At 35.2% G+C, this 16,096-nt stretch overlaps 1 protein-coding gene across 1 annotated transcript in view; it reads left to right on the plus strand.

Annotated features, from left to right (window-relative positions):
• The window catches only part of LOC117179416 (ATP-binding cassette sub-family A member 5-like), a 134,296-nt gene that overhangs the window by 108,496 nt on the left and 9,704 nt on the right, over nucleotides 1-16,096 (plus strand). The window contains exons 6-22 of the mRNA XM_033371184.1: nucleotides 778-956; nucleotides 1,401-1,605; nucleotides 1,758-1,833; nucleotides 2,145-2,298; nucleotides 2,412-2,598; nucleotides 2,700-2,843; nucleotides 2,979-3,129; nucleotides 3,210-3,283; nucleotides 3,361-3,813; nucleotides 3,897-4,246; nucleotides 4,334-5,001; nucleotides 5,067-5,334; nucleotides 5,413-5,587; nucleotides 5,703-6,039; nucleotides 6,155-6,429; nucleotides 6,503-6,649; nucleotides 6,764-7,146. Coding sequence (XP_033227075.1) covers nucleotides 778-956; nucleotides 1,401-1,605; nucleotides 1,758-1,833; nucleotides 2,145-2,298; nucleotides 2,412-2,598; nucleotides 2,700-2,843; nucleotides 2,979-3,129; nucleotides 3,210-3,283; nucleotides 3,361-3,813; nucleotides 3,897-4,246; nucleotides 4,334-5,001; nucleotides 5,067-5,334; nucleotides 5,413-5,587; nucleotides 5,703-6,039; nucleotides 6,155-6,429; nucleotides 6,503-6,649; nucleotides 6,764-7,146 — 4,226 coding nt within the window. The remainder of the gene's footprint in view (nucleotides 1-777; nucleotides 957-1,400; nucleotides 1,606-1,757; nucleotides 1,834-2,144; nucleotides 2,299-2,411; nucleotides 2,599-2,699; nucleotides 2,844-2,978; nucleotides 3,130-3,209; nucleotides 3,284-3,360; nucleotides 3,814-3,896; nucleotides 4,247-4,333; nucleotides 5,002-5,066; nucleotides 5,335-5,412; nucleotides 5,588-5,702; nucleotides 6,040-6,154; nucleotides 6,430-6,502; nucleotides 6,650-6,763; nucleotides 7,147-16,096) is intronic.

Raw genomic sequence — 16,096 nt, forward strand, 5'->3', positions numbered from 1 at the left:
TGGAATTTTTCTGAGGTCAGATTCGGATTCAGCGCAGCAAAAACCTTCGGGTATAGTAGGTCTGGTCTCTGGTTCTGAGAATTGTTGGCCTGTGTAATTATCGATAAAATGTCAAAAAATGTAGTATAAAAAAATGGTGTGAGCAATTAATAATTATTTTAAAATACACTATATCGCAAAATACTTGATCCGCGTTTCAAGGGTGGATTTAGGGGCATGCTGGAAGGTGATCAGGGGTCAAAATTGAAAATTAGGCCTTTCAGTCTCATATTTTCAGATTTAGGGGGTTTCCCTATGTTATTCTTATAGGTAAATAGAGGGGCGGGGCGGCACCATTTAATATTGAGATATTCTCCCAAAAAAATTCGAGCATTAACTTTTTGAACCACCCTATTGACCATAGTATCACATTTATTTTCAGTGCCATAAAGTGTCTCCCGAACAATTGGAGAAGTAAGCCAAGCTTATGAAAATTATTTGACTACTCATCCCGAATTTCGGTACGAAGAGACACTGCGAATTTTTACAATAAAAATTTGTAATTGCATACGTGCCAAATTTCGTGAAATTGTACAAGTTTTAGCAAAAAATTATAGTTTTTAGCCTTTTTTTGTAATTTTCTACTATCTATTCTAGAAAATACAATTTTCCATATTTTTTTAGTTTACTGTAAGTTATTGTATTATGTTGTACAAATACGTTTCCATTCAGATTTTTCTCTAGACCTACAATTATTATTTAAATAATCATTATAAAATGTTTTTTAAATGTTTCCAGATATTTTTAAACTCAATGAACAACCTTTGGATGAATTCGATGGAATACCGGAAACATCCGTTAAGTTTTCTGATGTTTGACACAAAAGATGACCTACAGGCAGCTTATTGGAGAGATCCCGCAAGTGTCCCATTAGCCGTTATTTTTGAGGACCCGAAACCAGTTTCTCAAAATTTGTTGTAAGTTAAAAAAAATTATTGTTTAAAAACTAACATTCATCAAATATTTAAATATAATTTTCAATTCATGAGATGTTTTTTGATTAATGAATCTTGAAAACTATAGAAATCGCGTTTCCTCCTTCTGGTTAATTATTCTCAGAAATTCGTTCTTCAAAGGGGTGAAACTTATTGCTATCATTACATCGCGCGACGATGCTTAACCCAATTACTATGATAGAAAATGCATAGCCACGAGCATAGGGCAAACATGTTTGTTTATGTTTTTCATTACTCAAGTGCACATTATACATCAAAGCTGATTCGAATTCCTTCATGGAATTTAATCATTACTATCAACTCCGCAATTCAAGTCAAATAATTACCAAATTAATTCTTATTTTAGCTCAATTATTTGATATTGGTTCCGATTATAAAATGTGGAATGTTTTTAATATCTTTCAGATATGAAATAAGAATCAATCCAACGTATACGTTGCCTCCGTCGCCCGCAGAGAAACATTCCTCTCCCGTTACTTGTCGGAAAAATTTCAGTCATTGGATGGGTGGTGTTTTGTCTATAGAAACCGGCAGAAATTGTCCAGCGAACAATTATTTTTCCTCAGGATTTATGGCCTTGCAAGTAATCATGGACATAACAAAAATTAGGGTAAGTTTGGCTTAAAAGAAAAAATATTTGAAACGTTATAAGACTCTGCAAAAATGTTCTGGCTTTATGAAAACTCTTCAATTTTTGAAGAGAGAAATCATTAAAAGTGTCAAAAATCTTATAAAACTGAAACGTATTTTGTATCATTACAGTTAGATACGAAGAATAATGATGTAACAGTGCCTGATATCAAATTAGAAATGTTTCCAAAGGAAGCTTTCACTGCAGGTAAGTCAAATCTGTAGTTTTTAGAACATTTGACCAAGCTTTGTTCTCAGTCAGAAGAATTTTCTGCAACTTTTATATCCCTAACTAATATGCTAATCTTTAGACTACAACCAGTATAAAATAATTGGTCACAAAGTAAAAATCTAACAACGACAGAAGACAGATTTAGAAATCCTTGAATGTCGAATGTTTACTCTCAGATATTGAAGTTGGAAACAAGAATAGAATGTCATGATTTTACGATATTTATTAGTGTTCTTTCAAATTTCCGTCGATCTCTCTTAATATTCCTAATAACGATTTGTTTTCAGACTGGATGCTAGCTTTCAGGGTGGTAATTCCACTCTATATGGTATTAGCTCTTTCTCAATTTATCACCTACCTCCTGATTCTCATCGTGGGCGAGAAGGAAAATAAGATCAAGGAGGGCATGAAAATCATGGGATTAAAAGATACAGTATTTTGGTAAGTATAGTCAATCCACAAAATTCTTGTTTCTGAAATGAAAAATTGCCCAAATTTCCCGATGCTTTGAACAAAATGTCAATCTGAAATATTTGTCTTAATTATGATTTCAGGATGTCCTGGTTCATCATCTACAGCATATTCGTCCTGCTACTCTCAGCAGTGGCTACAGTGCTTCTCTTTACACTCCAGATGTTCCAGCACACACATTTCCTTCCGATATTCCTGCTTGTCGTTCTTTATAGCTTCTCAGTCATCATGTTTGCTTTTCTGATTACACCCTTCTTCGACAAATCTCGAGTAAGCTGATAAATCATGCAATATCATACACATAATCGTCCAATCCGCGACAAACTTGGAATGTTTAAGGTTTACAAAATCGTTATACTTCGTTATTTCAGACCGCAGGTGTTCTGGGAAACTTTGCTGTAACGATACTCAGTCTTGTGTACTTTATTCAAGTTTTCGTTGACGATTCCAGCTCAATAACTTACTGGCTCGTTTCCCTTCTGAGTCCTACAGGCGTCGCTTTAGCAATGGACAAGGTAGGATTCCTGATGATGAAAAAGCAGTTTCTCAAACATAAGCTTGATTATATATTTCTGAAACGTCTTCTATTCAATTGCAAAACTTCCTTAGTGTTTTTTAATTTTAGAGATCAAATGTTATCTCTTTTTCAGGCACTTGTATTAGATCTTCAAGGTCAGGGTGTGAACTTTGATAATCTGTGGTCAGGGCCTGGAATTCCATTCGGTGGTAGCCTCATTATGATGACTTTGGATATCTTCCTTTACGGATTGCTAGCTTATTATCTAGACTCTGTTATTCCAAGTAAGACATTTTTATTTTCATACTTAAGTAATAACTTATTCTTTGTATGATTTGATGCGATAAAATTTATCATTTTTTAGGTGAATATGGTGTTAAAAGATCCGCTTGGTTTTGTTTTACTCCCGGATTCTGGTGCCGAAAGAAAGTTCAAAGGGTACTTCATTTGAAACAAATATAATAACAAACAATTGCCAAGAAAAATATAAAACTAATTCAAGTTTAATTTTTCAGGTGCCTACATCAAACGGGGAATCGAATTCCTTTATCCCAGGTGAAGAGACAAATCGAGATGTAGAGCCAGTCGTGCGGGAGATGAAGGGTCGAGAAGCAATCAGGATAGTCGATTTGTATAAATCGTACCACAAATGTCGCAGACCAGAAACCAAAGCTGTCAACGGAATCAATTTGACGATTTACGAAGGCCAGATTACTGCAATTCTAGGACATAATGGAGCCGGAAAAACAACGTTGTTTAACATCTTAACAGGATTAACAGCCCCAACTGCTGGTACGGCATTGATTTTCGGGTACGATGTTCGAGATTCTAATGACATGCACATGATTAGAAGCATGACAGGAGTCTGTCCTCAACATGACATCTTATTCGACCTTCTAACTCCTAGAGAACATCTTGAGTTTTTTGCAGCTGTTAGAGGAATTCCGAGATCTATGATTGAACCAGAGGTACTATTACAAAACACCGTAAAGAAACGAGACGTATCTAAATTGGAAAGTCTTTCACTTTTGATTAATTGTAATTGTTACAGGTGAAGAAAACACTAAAGGATATCGACTTAATCGAAAAAGCTGACACTTTCGCAAAATACCTTAGTGGTGGACAGAAGAGAAAATTATCAGTTGGTATTGCGATTATCGGTGATCCTAAGATCATTATTCTTGACGAACCGACTGCTGGAGTTGATCCTTATTCAAGAAGACAAATGTGGTCTTTCCTACAATCGAGGAGACACGGAAAAGTAATTTTATTAACCACACATTTTATGGATGAGGCTGATATACTAGCTGATAGAAAGGCAGTCATTAGTAAGGGAAAACTGAGATGTTGTGGTAGTTCGCTCTTCCTAAAAAACAAATTTGGAATAGGCTATCACTTGACGTACGTAAAAAAATATTTTTTAACCGATCTTCCTATTTTGAAATAAAAGCCTCCTAAGCTTCTTTAACCCGAACATATCATTTTCAGATTGGTTCTTGAAGGAAATGCAAGAGAACACGCGATAACTCGTCTCGTAACGTCTCATGTGTCCAAAGCTGAAAAGGCAAGACGCCATGGTAGGGAGTTGAGTTTCATCTTGCCACACAATTCTGTCGAAAACTTCGCACCTCTCTTCTCATCAATAGAGCAAGAAATCAAAACTCGAGCAGCACGATTAGGTATCAGCAGCTACGGCGTCTCCATGACAACCTTAGAGGAAGTTTTCCTGCATCTAGAAAAAGACGAAGAGACTGAGTGCACAATGGACAACTTATCAAAGAAGATGGTCAGAAATCGAGCTCTCAGTAGATCGCTTTCTTTACAGTCTAAAAGTACCTCTTATCAGAGTTTACAAAACGAAGGTGCTACAGTTCAAGCTGATGGACAAGTCAAAGGAGTTGGTGATATGCCAGATGCTGGGCATAATGATAAACACCCCGCAGTACTTGGCCTGGGCCTGGACCCCATTAAAATCCGGCCTAACTGTCTCCAAATTCTCTACGCAATGTTACGACTGCGAGTTTTGAGATTGTTAAGGAATATTCAGCTTCTCTATTTTATGATCGTTGCTCCACTCGCTCTTGTTGCTCTAGGATTATATCTGAACAGCATTCAGACAGTTGATGTGAAAATACAAAGTCTGGTACTCAGCAATGGTACATATCTCGAAAAAAAAACGTTTCAAAACACCTAAATAGAAACTAATTTCCTGAATTTTCAGATACATACGAACAACAGACTAGAATTCTCTTCACCAATCAAACTAGTCGTGATCTATCGCCGTTACTGAACCTAATCAAGAAGGATGTAACCTACGTGGAAGAGTTCAAAGGAAAATTTACTGATTTGCTTCACGTAGCACCCCACATGGCGATTTTGAACGTGAATCAATTTGAGAATGAGCGTATGAATTTTACGATCTCATACAATGACACAATGCAACATTCCTTGCCAGTTCTTGTAAATATTATTTCCAACGCATATTTAAGGTACTTTTTGATCATGAGAAGATATCAATGCGAATAACTTGGGAAATAATAATACTGAATTATTGTATGAATTTGCAGAATGTTGAAGGGGACAGAGGATACTGAACCTATTCAAGTTAGAAGTCATCCATTTCAGCAGACATCTCAGCCCCAGGAATTCAACATTGGCATTGCGAGTTCAGCACTTTTGATTGGTATGGATTTCGTTCTGGTGCCAATAACTCTTGCTGTGGACATGGTGTACGATCGAGAGGTATGTTTCTCTTTTAAAGTTACCTGCATTTGATATTAAATTGTCTTTAAGTAATTAACAATCTCGAAAACTCCATACCATCTTAATTTTAATCCTTTGAATATTTCTATTTTAGATCAAAGCTAAGAATCAACTTCGTGTCAATGGCCTCTCCTTTACGATGTACTTTTGCACTTACTTCATTGTTCTTATCGGTCTGATGACTATGATTTGTCTCTGCATCCTCGGAATTATTTTCCTTTTCGATGTCCCATCACTTCAAGAACCTCCAGCGCTTATTACTCTTGGCGGTTTGCTCTTACTTTATTGTCCATCGTCAATCCTTTTTTCTACTTGCCTAAGTTATATGTTTGATAAAATGGACTCAGCTCAAAGTATCTTGCCCAATATTGCCACGTTCTTTGGACTTATACCGTTCCTACTCGTAATGATTTTGGACATGTTAGGATTAGGTAAGTTGGATCATTACTAATCAGGCAATCATCAAATGATTTATCTGATTGCATAAATTTAAAGCTTTTCAACGCGAATAGCTTTAAACAAATTTTAAAGTACAAATTTACTCAGGTGGAACAGCAGCATTTGTTCTTCACATCGTTTTTTCTTTACTGAACACAATGTATGTTCCGTATGCAGCAGTTTATTATGTGGATAGAGTCCATCTTATGTGCTCCATAAACGCTGCTTGTCATCATCTAACTATGTCGGATTATTTAACGAGTGAGATCATAGTCATGGGTTTAGGAGTAATTTTACACTGTCCCATCTGGTTTTTTGTTCTTCTTTTACTGGATATAAAAAAGAGCGGAGGAAATGTCAGTGACTTTTTTAAATACTTCCTTGTAAGTATCCTAATTATTTGCCCTATTTATTGCCTAATTATTTTTACACACATGAATTTGTATTTATCCTCAGAGAAACGGTGGTTCGATCGGTGAGGAAATTATGGAAAACACGGATGTGGGTGATCATGAAGATGTGGATGTTAAGAATGAAAGGCAGAAAGTATTTAATTTAATCACGACGTCTACTGTGCAGGAACCACCAGTTGTTTTGGTTCAGGTAATTTTTTATGATACATTGCATGATGATCAAAATGATCATAATGTAACATGAATTTGAAATGTATTTATTTATTTTAAATTGTAATTTTAACATCTGAATAATTGATTAAAGAAATTACGGAAGGAATATCGTCAACGTCAAGTTGGAATTGGAACGTGCAATTGTTGCACAAAGCGAGAAGAACAAACGGCCCCCTCGTGTAAAGTAGCTGTTAGAAATTTATCTTTGGCGGTTGAACCTGGAGAAGTATTTGGTTTATTGGGTCATAACGGGGCTGGAAAAACAACAACCATGAAAATTATCATCGCCGAAGAAGCTGCAACTAGGGGTAGAGTGCAAATCAGTGGTCTAAATATAAACTCTCACATGAATGAGGCTTTCCGAAAAATGGGCTACTGTCCTCAACATGATGCCCAATGGAAAAATATCACGGTCAGAGAGCATTTAGAATGTTACGCTGCGATTCGCGGCGTACCCTGGGGCGAAATTAATAGGTAATTATATTGAATTAAAATTTTAGATAAACTTCAGGACGAGCGCTAAAATTAAAGCATTTAAAATAAAATCCCTTCTAAATTCGAAACATTAAAAACAGTATCTTAAACACTTAAAATTCAGTATGCAATCCTTCTAATTTGAATCGATTTAATTCTAGTGGCTTCAAAATTATGTATTATCTTCAAATGAAACTATGTACAAATATGGTAAAATATCAAACCACACTGAGAAAACTATATTGCATGAATTACAACATATACCGTAATTCCTGCGCTATATATCGTAATTATCGCATTATAATAGCGCAAAATCGTGATATCGTACATTGCAAGTTTTTACATTATATACCGCATAATTGTGCAGCCTATAACGTAAGAATTTAAGTTTATTACGCTATCACATTGTGTTTCTCCTTTTGTGATCTATCGAGGGTTCGAATAGTGAACAAACAATCACAGGAAAAATTAAAGATATAGTTGACATCGCTTCCAGGTGAAAGATTCACCGGAACAAAGATTAACCTTGCCAGATAAACTTTACATAAATCGAAGATAATTTCCGATTTTTAACCTTGCCTGGATAATCTTTCATCTTATAATCTCTCCATTTTTATTCGAGGTGTAGTGACAATTACGACGCCAGCGCTATCCAGTGTCGTTTAACTTCATTAAATTCGAGAGAAATGGGGATTCCCATCTGTCAGTCACATTTTGCATCGACGAATTCAGAATTGTTTTCCTAACCTTAGTGAAAATATGTTCAATCATTAACAGTTACAGGTCTTACCTACAGGAAATTTTTCCTTTTTTCTGTAATTGTTTTAAATCTGGTGTCTCGATTTATAGCTCGAACTGACTTATACTCTGCCTTTTTCCCATTGCTGCTAAGGACGCCGTAGCAGACGACAGCAACAAAATTTAACTTCATTTTTGTCTGTGATATTAGTGCATTATAATATCGTACAAAGCTCCGGGACGTGATTGCACATTATAATATTGCGCTTTCTTGCAATATAGAGATTTTGCGATGTCATTGTGCGATATCTTTTTCTCCGTGCAGTTACCTTAAATATACTTTCAATTGAAATTTTTAATATGAAAATTGAAGTTTTTAATTGAGCCTCAACATTTGAACAATTCCGTAAACAAGTACACCTATTGGATATTGTACATCAAAATTTAAAATTTTTTAGATTGAATAATTAAAAACTACGATACTCAAGAATTAAAATTTCCAAAATCAAGCTTAAAATCTGCATAATTTTCAATTTGAGACCTTGGCAGTCAAACCAATTTAAAATTATTCTGTATTTAAAACAGCACACTTTTAAACATGCAAATTTTATCAATTGAACTTTTTAGTAACGATTTTAAAAATAATAACCATTCTTAATTCATCTATGACCGGAAGTAACAAGATATCTAATAAAATCGAAAACCGTACAAATTTAACTATTTGAAAAAATTTTCAAAATTAACTCATTTCAAATTGTAAATATTCATAATGAATATAATGAATCAAGTTCAGGTGAATCCGTATAAAGAATCAGGTTACAGCTGTTCCATATATGGAATCAAGTTTACTTTTATCGATTTTGACATTTTAATTTTTAGTAATAAAATAAATAAAAGCAGGGCATCCTGCAGCAAGTAAAAATTCTTGATGGAATTCCCTGATATTTAAGGTGTAGAATTTGTTAATATTTTATTGCGTGCTGTAGACTGGTATGCTTGTTTACCTTATTGAGTATTCTACATGGACATAGGAAACAAGGGACTAGGCATACCATTGCGGGGGTGATGCAATGAGGGGGGAGGTCCGCCAAGTTTTGATATCCCGCGACAAACATGGCAGCGCCCACATGTTTATATTTTCATGCACAGTTTGTCGGCAAAAATGCTCGTGCGCATAATCAAATGGCACTTCGTAAGATGGTAGCTCTCCCCACTCATGGAATTCTCCCCACTCATGTGGATTCAACCCCGCTCGCCCAAGTTAGAATGGCATGCCTATTCCCGTGTTTCCTATGTCCATGGTATTCTAACATTACGTCACGCTCGGTCGGTAACATCGAAATCTATAAGGCTTTACCACTTGGTGGAGTGCAAAGCATTGTTTAGATAGGAGTTTGACTAGAATTAATTAATTTGGGCGAAATTAAGTAAACAATCGTGATATAGCTTTGTCTTTAAGAAAGAAAAGCCATTTATTTCATCATTGTTGACAATTTGGAAAATGTGCGATTAGGCTATCCATCACGAAAAATTACACAGTCACACAAAAAAAAGTGTGCGGTTCTGGTAACAAGACACACGTATTCCTATGGATTTTGGAGCGCTGAATTCAAATTCGGTATCAAAAATCACCCATCACGTCATGGTTGAGCCATAACCTCAAAAAATTACGAAAAATCATGCATTGTGGCAAATAAATTTCAAAATAATGCCAGTGATGCAAATTTTCACTTCAAAAACATGTCGACAACTGTGAAGGATCAACCCTTGCCTGATATCATCTTATTTAACATAACTTTACCCAACAGAACCTGACCTCACCTAACCTGAATTAACAGAATTTTATTGAACTACACGTAAAGCTCTGGAAGCATATTTTCCCAGCAGCAAATGTGTACTACATCGAATGGGTCAACTCGAACCTAACCTAGAAATAAATCCAACCTAGCCTAACCTAACCGAACCTCACGAAACACAATTAAACTGATTGTGTTGTCCCGTTGTGTTTGCGGTACCGTTTGAATCAGCTTGGGCTTAACCTGCAAAGAGGTCAAACCTGTCCTAACCTAAAAAAAGCTGACCTAACCTAACTTAACTTCACGTAACACAATTAAACTCATTGTGTTGTCCCGTTGTGTTTGCGGTACCGTTTTATTCAGCTTCTGCTTAACCCACATAGAGGTTTAACCTATCCTAACCTAACAAAACCTGACCTAACCTAACCTAACTTAACAGAACCTAACGAAATTTTGCTTAACGCGACACAACTTAACTTAAGTGTTCCCGTTGTAACACAATAAAATTCATTTCATTGTACTACAGGTGGTTAAAAATTTAGACGCACATTACTCATTTGAAGAAACTTAGAACTGCAAGTAGAATTGACCCCATTTCAATTAACCTAACAATGTTTGTATCAATTAAAATGTAGAACTGTAACTTAAACATATAAATGAATAAGAGTTTTATTCAAAAATTTGTTTCTCTCTGCTTTTCTTAAACTTAAGGGATATATTTATACTATCTTTCGTGTTTTCCTTTTATCTTGCTTTTTATCGTAATTAAATTGATTTATAGACCTACTTCAGTCTATTTTCTGCCTGATATAACGTGTCCTTTTTTCTTCGAAGGAACGATGCAAAGGGTTACGCTTACGTTTAAGACCTACATTCGTTTCCCTTTTCAACATCCAGCAAATATCAGCCATCATGACCTCGTCCCATCTACCCTGATATCGTTGTTCCATCACTTTTATGTCTTGATGAAAACGCTGAAATCACCAACATTTTGTGGAAACTTATGCAGATGGGAATCTAGAAAGTGAAGTTTTAAATTCATCAAGCAGCCTAACTTTTTGTAGTTTCTTATCTTTTTCGCAACAATATTCTCGTAGTCTGGACTTTTTTTGTTACCGAGGAAATTTGCGTTTACTGCTTTAAAACTTTTCCAAGCGTCCATTTCAATTTTTGTCATGTGGCTCACGAAATTAGTATCTCTTGTCAATATTCGAATCTGTGGTCCATCAAAGACTCCTTCTTTCAATTTAGCGTCTGAAACATTAGGGAATTTAAGGGATATATACTTATATGTAGTATTGTCCATCTTTGTCTAACGCCTTGACAAATTGCTTCATGAGCCCAAGCTTTATGTGAAGGGGTGGTAGTAAAATTTTTTCTGTATCAACGAGGCTTTGGTTGATGATATTATGAGAACCAGGTTTGAATGAATCTCTTAAAGGCCAATGTTTTTGCTGTAATGATTGGCTCGATCTCTGCTATTCCACAGGCATATAAAGCATGGCTCTCTCGTGAATCCCGATTGTTGGCCTAGTATCATTGTTATGATTTTGAGATCACCACATATTTGCCATTTGTGATTCGTGTGATTAACTTTTTCAAGAAGCATTTTAACATTGTTATATTCTTCTTTGATGACCGTTGAGTGAGCTATAAGGATAGGAGCGTAAGTATTCGTGTTATGCAGTAAAACAGCCTTTATGCTGCGTTTTGACGAATCAATGAAAAGTCGCCATGCTTCGTCTCTGTACACATTTTTCTTCAAGTGGTTCATTAGTCCGTTAACGTCAGTGCAGTACACTAAAGACGTCTCTTCGTCTTTAACGAAAAACTTTGTGAATTCTTTGTCCCTGTCGCGATAGAATGAAACTTTTGTCTTTGGCTCTAGAAAATTTCTTCTTTTTAGAAATGAAGCGGCAAATTCAGCGCCGTCATTCGGTAATTCAAGATCTCTAATAAAATCATTCAGTTTTATGCACGCCATATTCGTCATCTTTTTCATCATTTCCATCGGAATCATCAGAAATATTTTCTGCTCGATCACTGGTTTCACTACCATCTCCATGACGTTGTCTTTCCACTTCCATTCTATCATCTTCTAAAGCGCTTAAATCAGTCTGGCGTGCATTTTTATTGATTTCAATTGCTCTTGTGACTGTGCACACATTAATGTACGAAATGTTATTTTTATTTTTGGCTTTGAACCCTTTGACGGAATTCATGCAAAAGTAGCAGTCCTTCGCAATAACGGGTTTTTTTCCATGTAGTTGGTGTAGAGTACTTGCGGTAGTTTTCGTTGTTTGAATTTTTAAGACGATACAACATAAGCGCGCAGGAATTGCAAATTACGTGAGGAACCCATTTTGTTTCTTGGTGCAGCAATTGACGGTCAAAACACTTTTCGTAAAGACTTTTCACTTCCTCGTCGGTTGATTTTCGCAAACTGCTCACTTCATATTCACTGCAAATGTAACAGAATGAATCTGAGCTATTCTTGCAGGCATGCGATTGAGAAATGCTCGCGGTTTTTTCCTTGTAGCATGAGACTCTACACCAACCAAGTGATCCATTGATGAAGAGCTACGGTTGCATGATGACGTCGTCGGAGAGCCCGCTTTCCCACTCTGACCAGAAGGCGATACTGGGGTTTTCCCTGCATCGTAATACACTTTTTACCTGTGTCTGCCATGACGGCATGAACACCGTTTACCCAGGGACTCAGCCAATGATCTTTTTTGAACTCCCTTCAACTTCTTTGAAATCATTTCAAAATTTTCAAAATTGACCTCACTTAACCTGAATTAACAGAAATTTATTGAACTACACGTAAAGCTCTGGAAGCATCGACGTGAAGTTGGCACAGCAACTATGAAAAAACCAAGTATTATCACATGGAATCGTTTAGTGGTTGTTTGCTGGTGTTTGGTAGTCCACTTTTGACGTTTGATGGTCAAAATTGAAGAAGTTATCGAATTTTCAAATTTGGGGTGCTAACTTCACGCTAGCACCTCACATTTTAATATTTTTAACATTTTCTTGCGGGAATCGTTTGGTGATCGATTGGTGGTGTTTGGTAGTCCACTTTTCACGTTTGGTGGTCAAAATTGAAAAATATATGGAACTTTGAAAAAAATGACCAGCACTCCAAAATTTTACTATTTTGAATTTTGTTTGCACCAATCGCTTCAAAATCGTTTGGTGGTATTTGGTAGCCCACTTTTATTATTCAAAAATTAAAAATAACGAAATTATTGTAATTTTTATATTTTTCTAAAAAAATAACAATTGTCAGCGCGCAGATGTTTCCGCGCATGTGGTCGCCCGGCTTACTCGTGTACTTGTCATTGACGCGAAAGTTTTAAAACTAAAGAATGCCAGAAATACGACAGAAGTAAAAAAAAACACAAAAGACGCGATTAAACGACCAGAGCGGACTGTCGAGAGAATAGGCCCAAATTTGAAAAAGCCACAGTCAGTGGACGGATTGAACTCTACTTCTCAGATCAGGGTGGAGGAGATTAACAATAATTTCTCTTTTCTGAATTCGAAATAACGTCCAAAGGCAGGATTCGACTATTCAAACGCAGATTTTCTTTTCGTAGAAAATCAACACCAACTTTTGCCTGTAAATTCTAATGAAAATGCTTGGAATTAGGATGGCAATCTAGCTTATGCGGAAGTTCTTCCTGTTTTTTGTTAACACTTGGCGACTGAAAACTTTTATCGAAGAACATTAAGATTCAATTACATTTTTTCTTAGTTTCTCTTTATTTTTTGAAATTGAAAAATCTACTTTTTTTGTTCTAAATATGTAGTAGAAGTTAAGTCCGAACTCCGTTTGAACCAAAGATTAGCTGTAGCCTAAATTTAAACGCGATTAATTTACTTTTTAAGTTGCAGTATTCTTTAAACGTAAGAAATTATGTACAAAAAACGTAAGAAGTTTATATAATAAGGAATTAATTTTGATATTTATCGACGCTTTACGGAGTTTTAGATTTTAAGGGTGTTCGATCGATGTTCTAACGTCAACATTTAATCTCTTCGTTTTACTTCATAAATTTATAATCATATTTGAAAAATGAGTATCGCTACAGAGCGAAAAAATATCTAATTATAATATTTATAGAGTAAAATAAGGAAATGGAATTTTGAGTTTGAAACATAGATCCAAAACCTTTAAGGCAAGGTCGACTAAAAGGTCAAATTTCCATTGTCGCTTTTGCTTTAAATTTTACTTTTCAAGATAACTTATTATAAGCAGTTAAACATAAAATACTATGTTGACTAATTCCTAAATTCACAAAAAGAATATGTGATATAGAATTAATATAACATATGTGATATTATTTTTCTGGAATACTATATAAAAACAGTTTTTTTAAATTAAGAACATCAATTTTATATTTTAAGAAAAAGAAACAAAGTTATATTTTTGTAATTTTTGTACACAATAAAATTTTTTATTATGTGTACCATCATTTAGTTAACATGCGTTGTCTTCCATAATTAAACGATACATTATTTATTAGCTGCCATCTATCTCATACGAGAAGGGCGTTACTGAAGAGAATCATTATATAAAAATATGCGATGATCACTTTAGAGATTCTGAAAGAAACTAAATTTTCATACGCCATGCGACACAAAATAAATAAAGCAAAGTAGTATCGAGTGGGTTTGTTTTTTCAACGTGGAAAATTAATTGCGGCAATGATAACATTAGTTGATTGCAAATAAATAATTAAAATATAAAAATTAGCAAGAATTTAGAAAAAAAGGATCCATTTTACATAAAATTATCTTATTTCTACTCAATATTTTCAGATTTAGTATTTTATATAGACAATACAGATAGTTTTTGCAAGTGTGAAGTTGGTTTTCAGTAATGTGCAGGGCAGTATTCTTAATAAATTAATAAAATACTTGAATTTTTCAGTAATGAAAAATTCAATCTTGAAATAGAGTTCAATCGGTCCACTGACTGTGGCTTTTTCAAATTTGGATATATTCTTTCGATAGTCAACTCTGGTCGTTTAGTCGCTACTTCTGTTTTTTTTAAATCTTCTGTCGTATTTCTGTTATTTTTAATTGTTGAACGATAAAAGTGGACTACCAAATACCACCAAACGATTTTAGAGCGATTGATGGAAACAAAATTCAAAATAGTAAAATCTTGGGGTGCTGGTCATTTTTTTCAAAGTTCCATATATTTTTCAATTTTGACCACCAAACGTCAAAAGTGGACTACCAAACACCAGCAAACAACCACTAAACGATTCCATATGATAATACTAGGTTTTTTCATAGTTGCTGTGCCAACTTCACGTCGATGCTTCCAGAGCTTTACGTGTAGTTCAATAAATTTCTGTTGATTCAGGTTAAGTGAGGTCAATTTTGAAAATTTTGAAATAATTTCAAAGAAGTTGAAGGGAGTTCAAAAAAATTATAGGACTCGCTCGGTAGGGGAAAGGAGTAGTGTGTGGAAGGGATAGAGAATTTTCAGATTGATCCAGAATTCTCTTGTTATTTAAGTAAATAACTCGTTCGTTCCGCAACACTGCTCCGACCCAGGTTGCTGATCAATCTCTCTGGCAATTACCCCAAGCGAAGAACCTCACGAAGTCGTTATGTAAGGTTCAACACTTGGGTCCATTAGTGGCCAAAGTCTTTTGTTTCAGGCGTCATTCACTCTACTGACACTCTTTTTATTGACTATTTGCCACCATACGTTCCTGTCCTGGCATACTTCTGTAGCTTCTTTTATGTCCATGCATTTTTTCATGCAGGCTCTCGTGTTTCTGTGACTTCTTATGTCTCTTCTAATTAGAGTCTCATTCACACATTCTAACCATTCTTTCCGCGGTCTACCTCTGCGCACGCTGCCATTTACTTTACTTTGATACACTTGTTTCGTTAGTTGTTCATTTGACATTCTCTCAACATATCCGAACCATCTTAACCGATTTCTTTCGCATGTGTCTACTAGCGTCTCTTCTGCACCACATTCTTTTAGAATTATCTCGTTACTTACTTTGTCCATTAGGAATTTCCCGCTTATTATGCGCATGAATCTCATGTCAATTGCGTTAATTTTACTCTTATCTTTTTCTTGATAAGACCGTGTCTCGCTACCGTATAGTACAGTCGGTACAAATATAGAATTATGTATTGCCATTTTAGCTTTATTTGATATATTTTTACTTCTGATAAGGGGACCTGCTCTACTAATAACCGTCTTACCTTCGTTTATGCATCTATCTAATTCCTCATCTATCTTGCCGTCCCTAGTAAATAAGCTACCAAGGTATACAAACTCATCAACTTGTTCAATTCTCTCATCATTTAATAAAATATTGCATAGTGTTTTCTCACTCTTTCCTTCGAACACCATAGTTTTTGTTTTATTTGCGTTA

Source organism: Belonocnema kinseyi, chromosome 9 (assembly GCF_010883055.1).
Source record: "Belonocnema kinseyi isolate 2016_QV_RU_SX_M_011 chromosome 9, B_treatae_v1, whole genome shotgun sequence".
Classification (NCBI taxonomy): Eukaryota; Metazoa; Arthropoda; class Insecta; order Hymenoptera; family Cynipidae; genus Belonocnema; species Belonocnema kinseyi.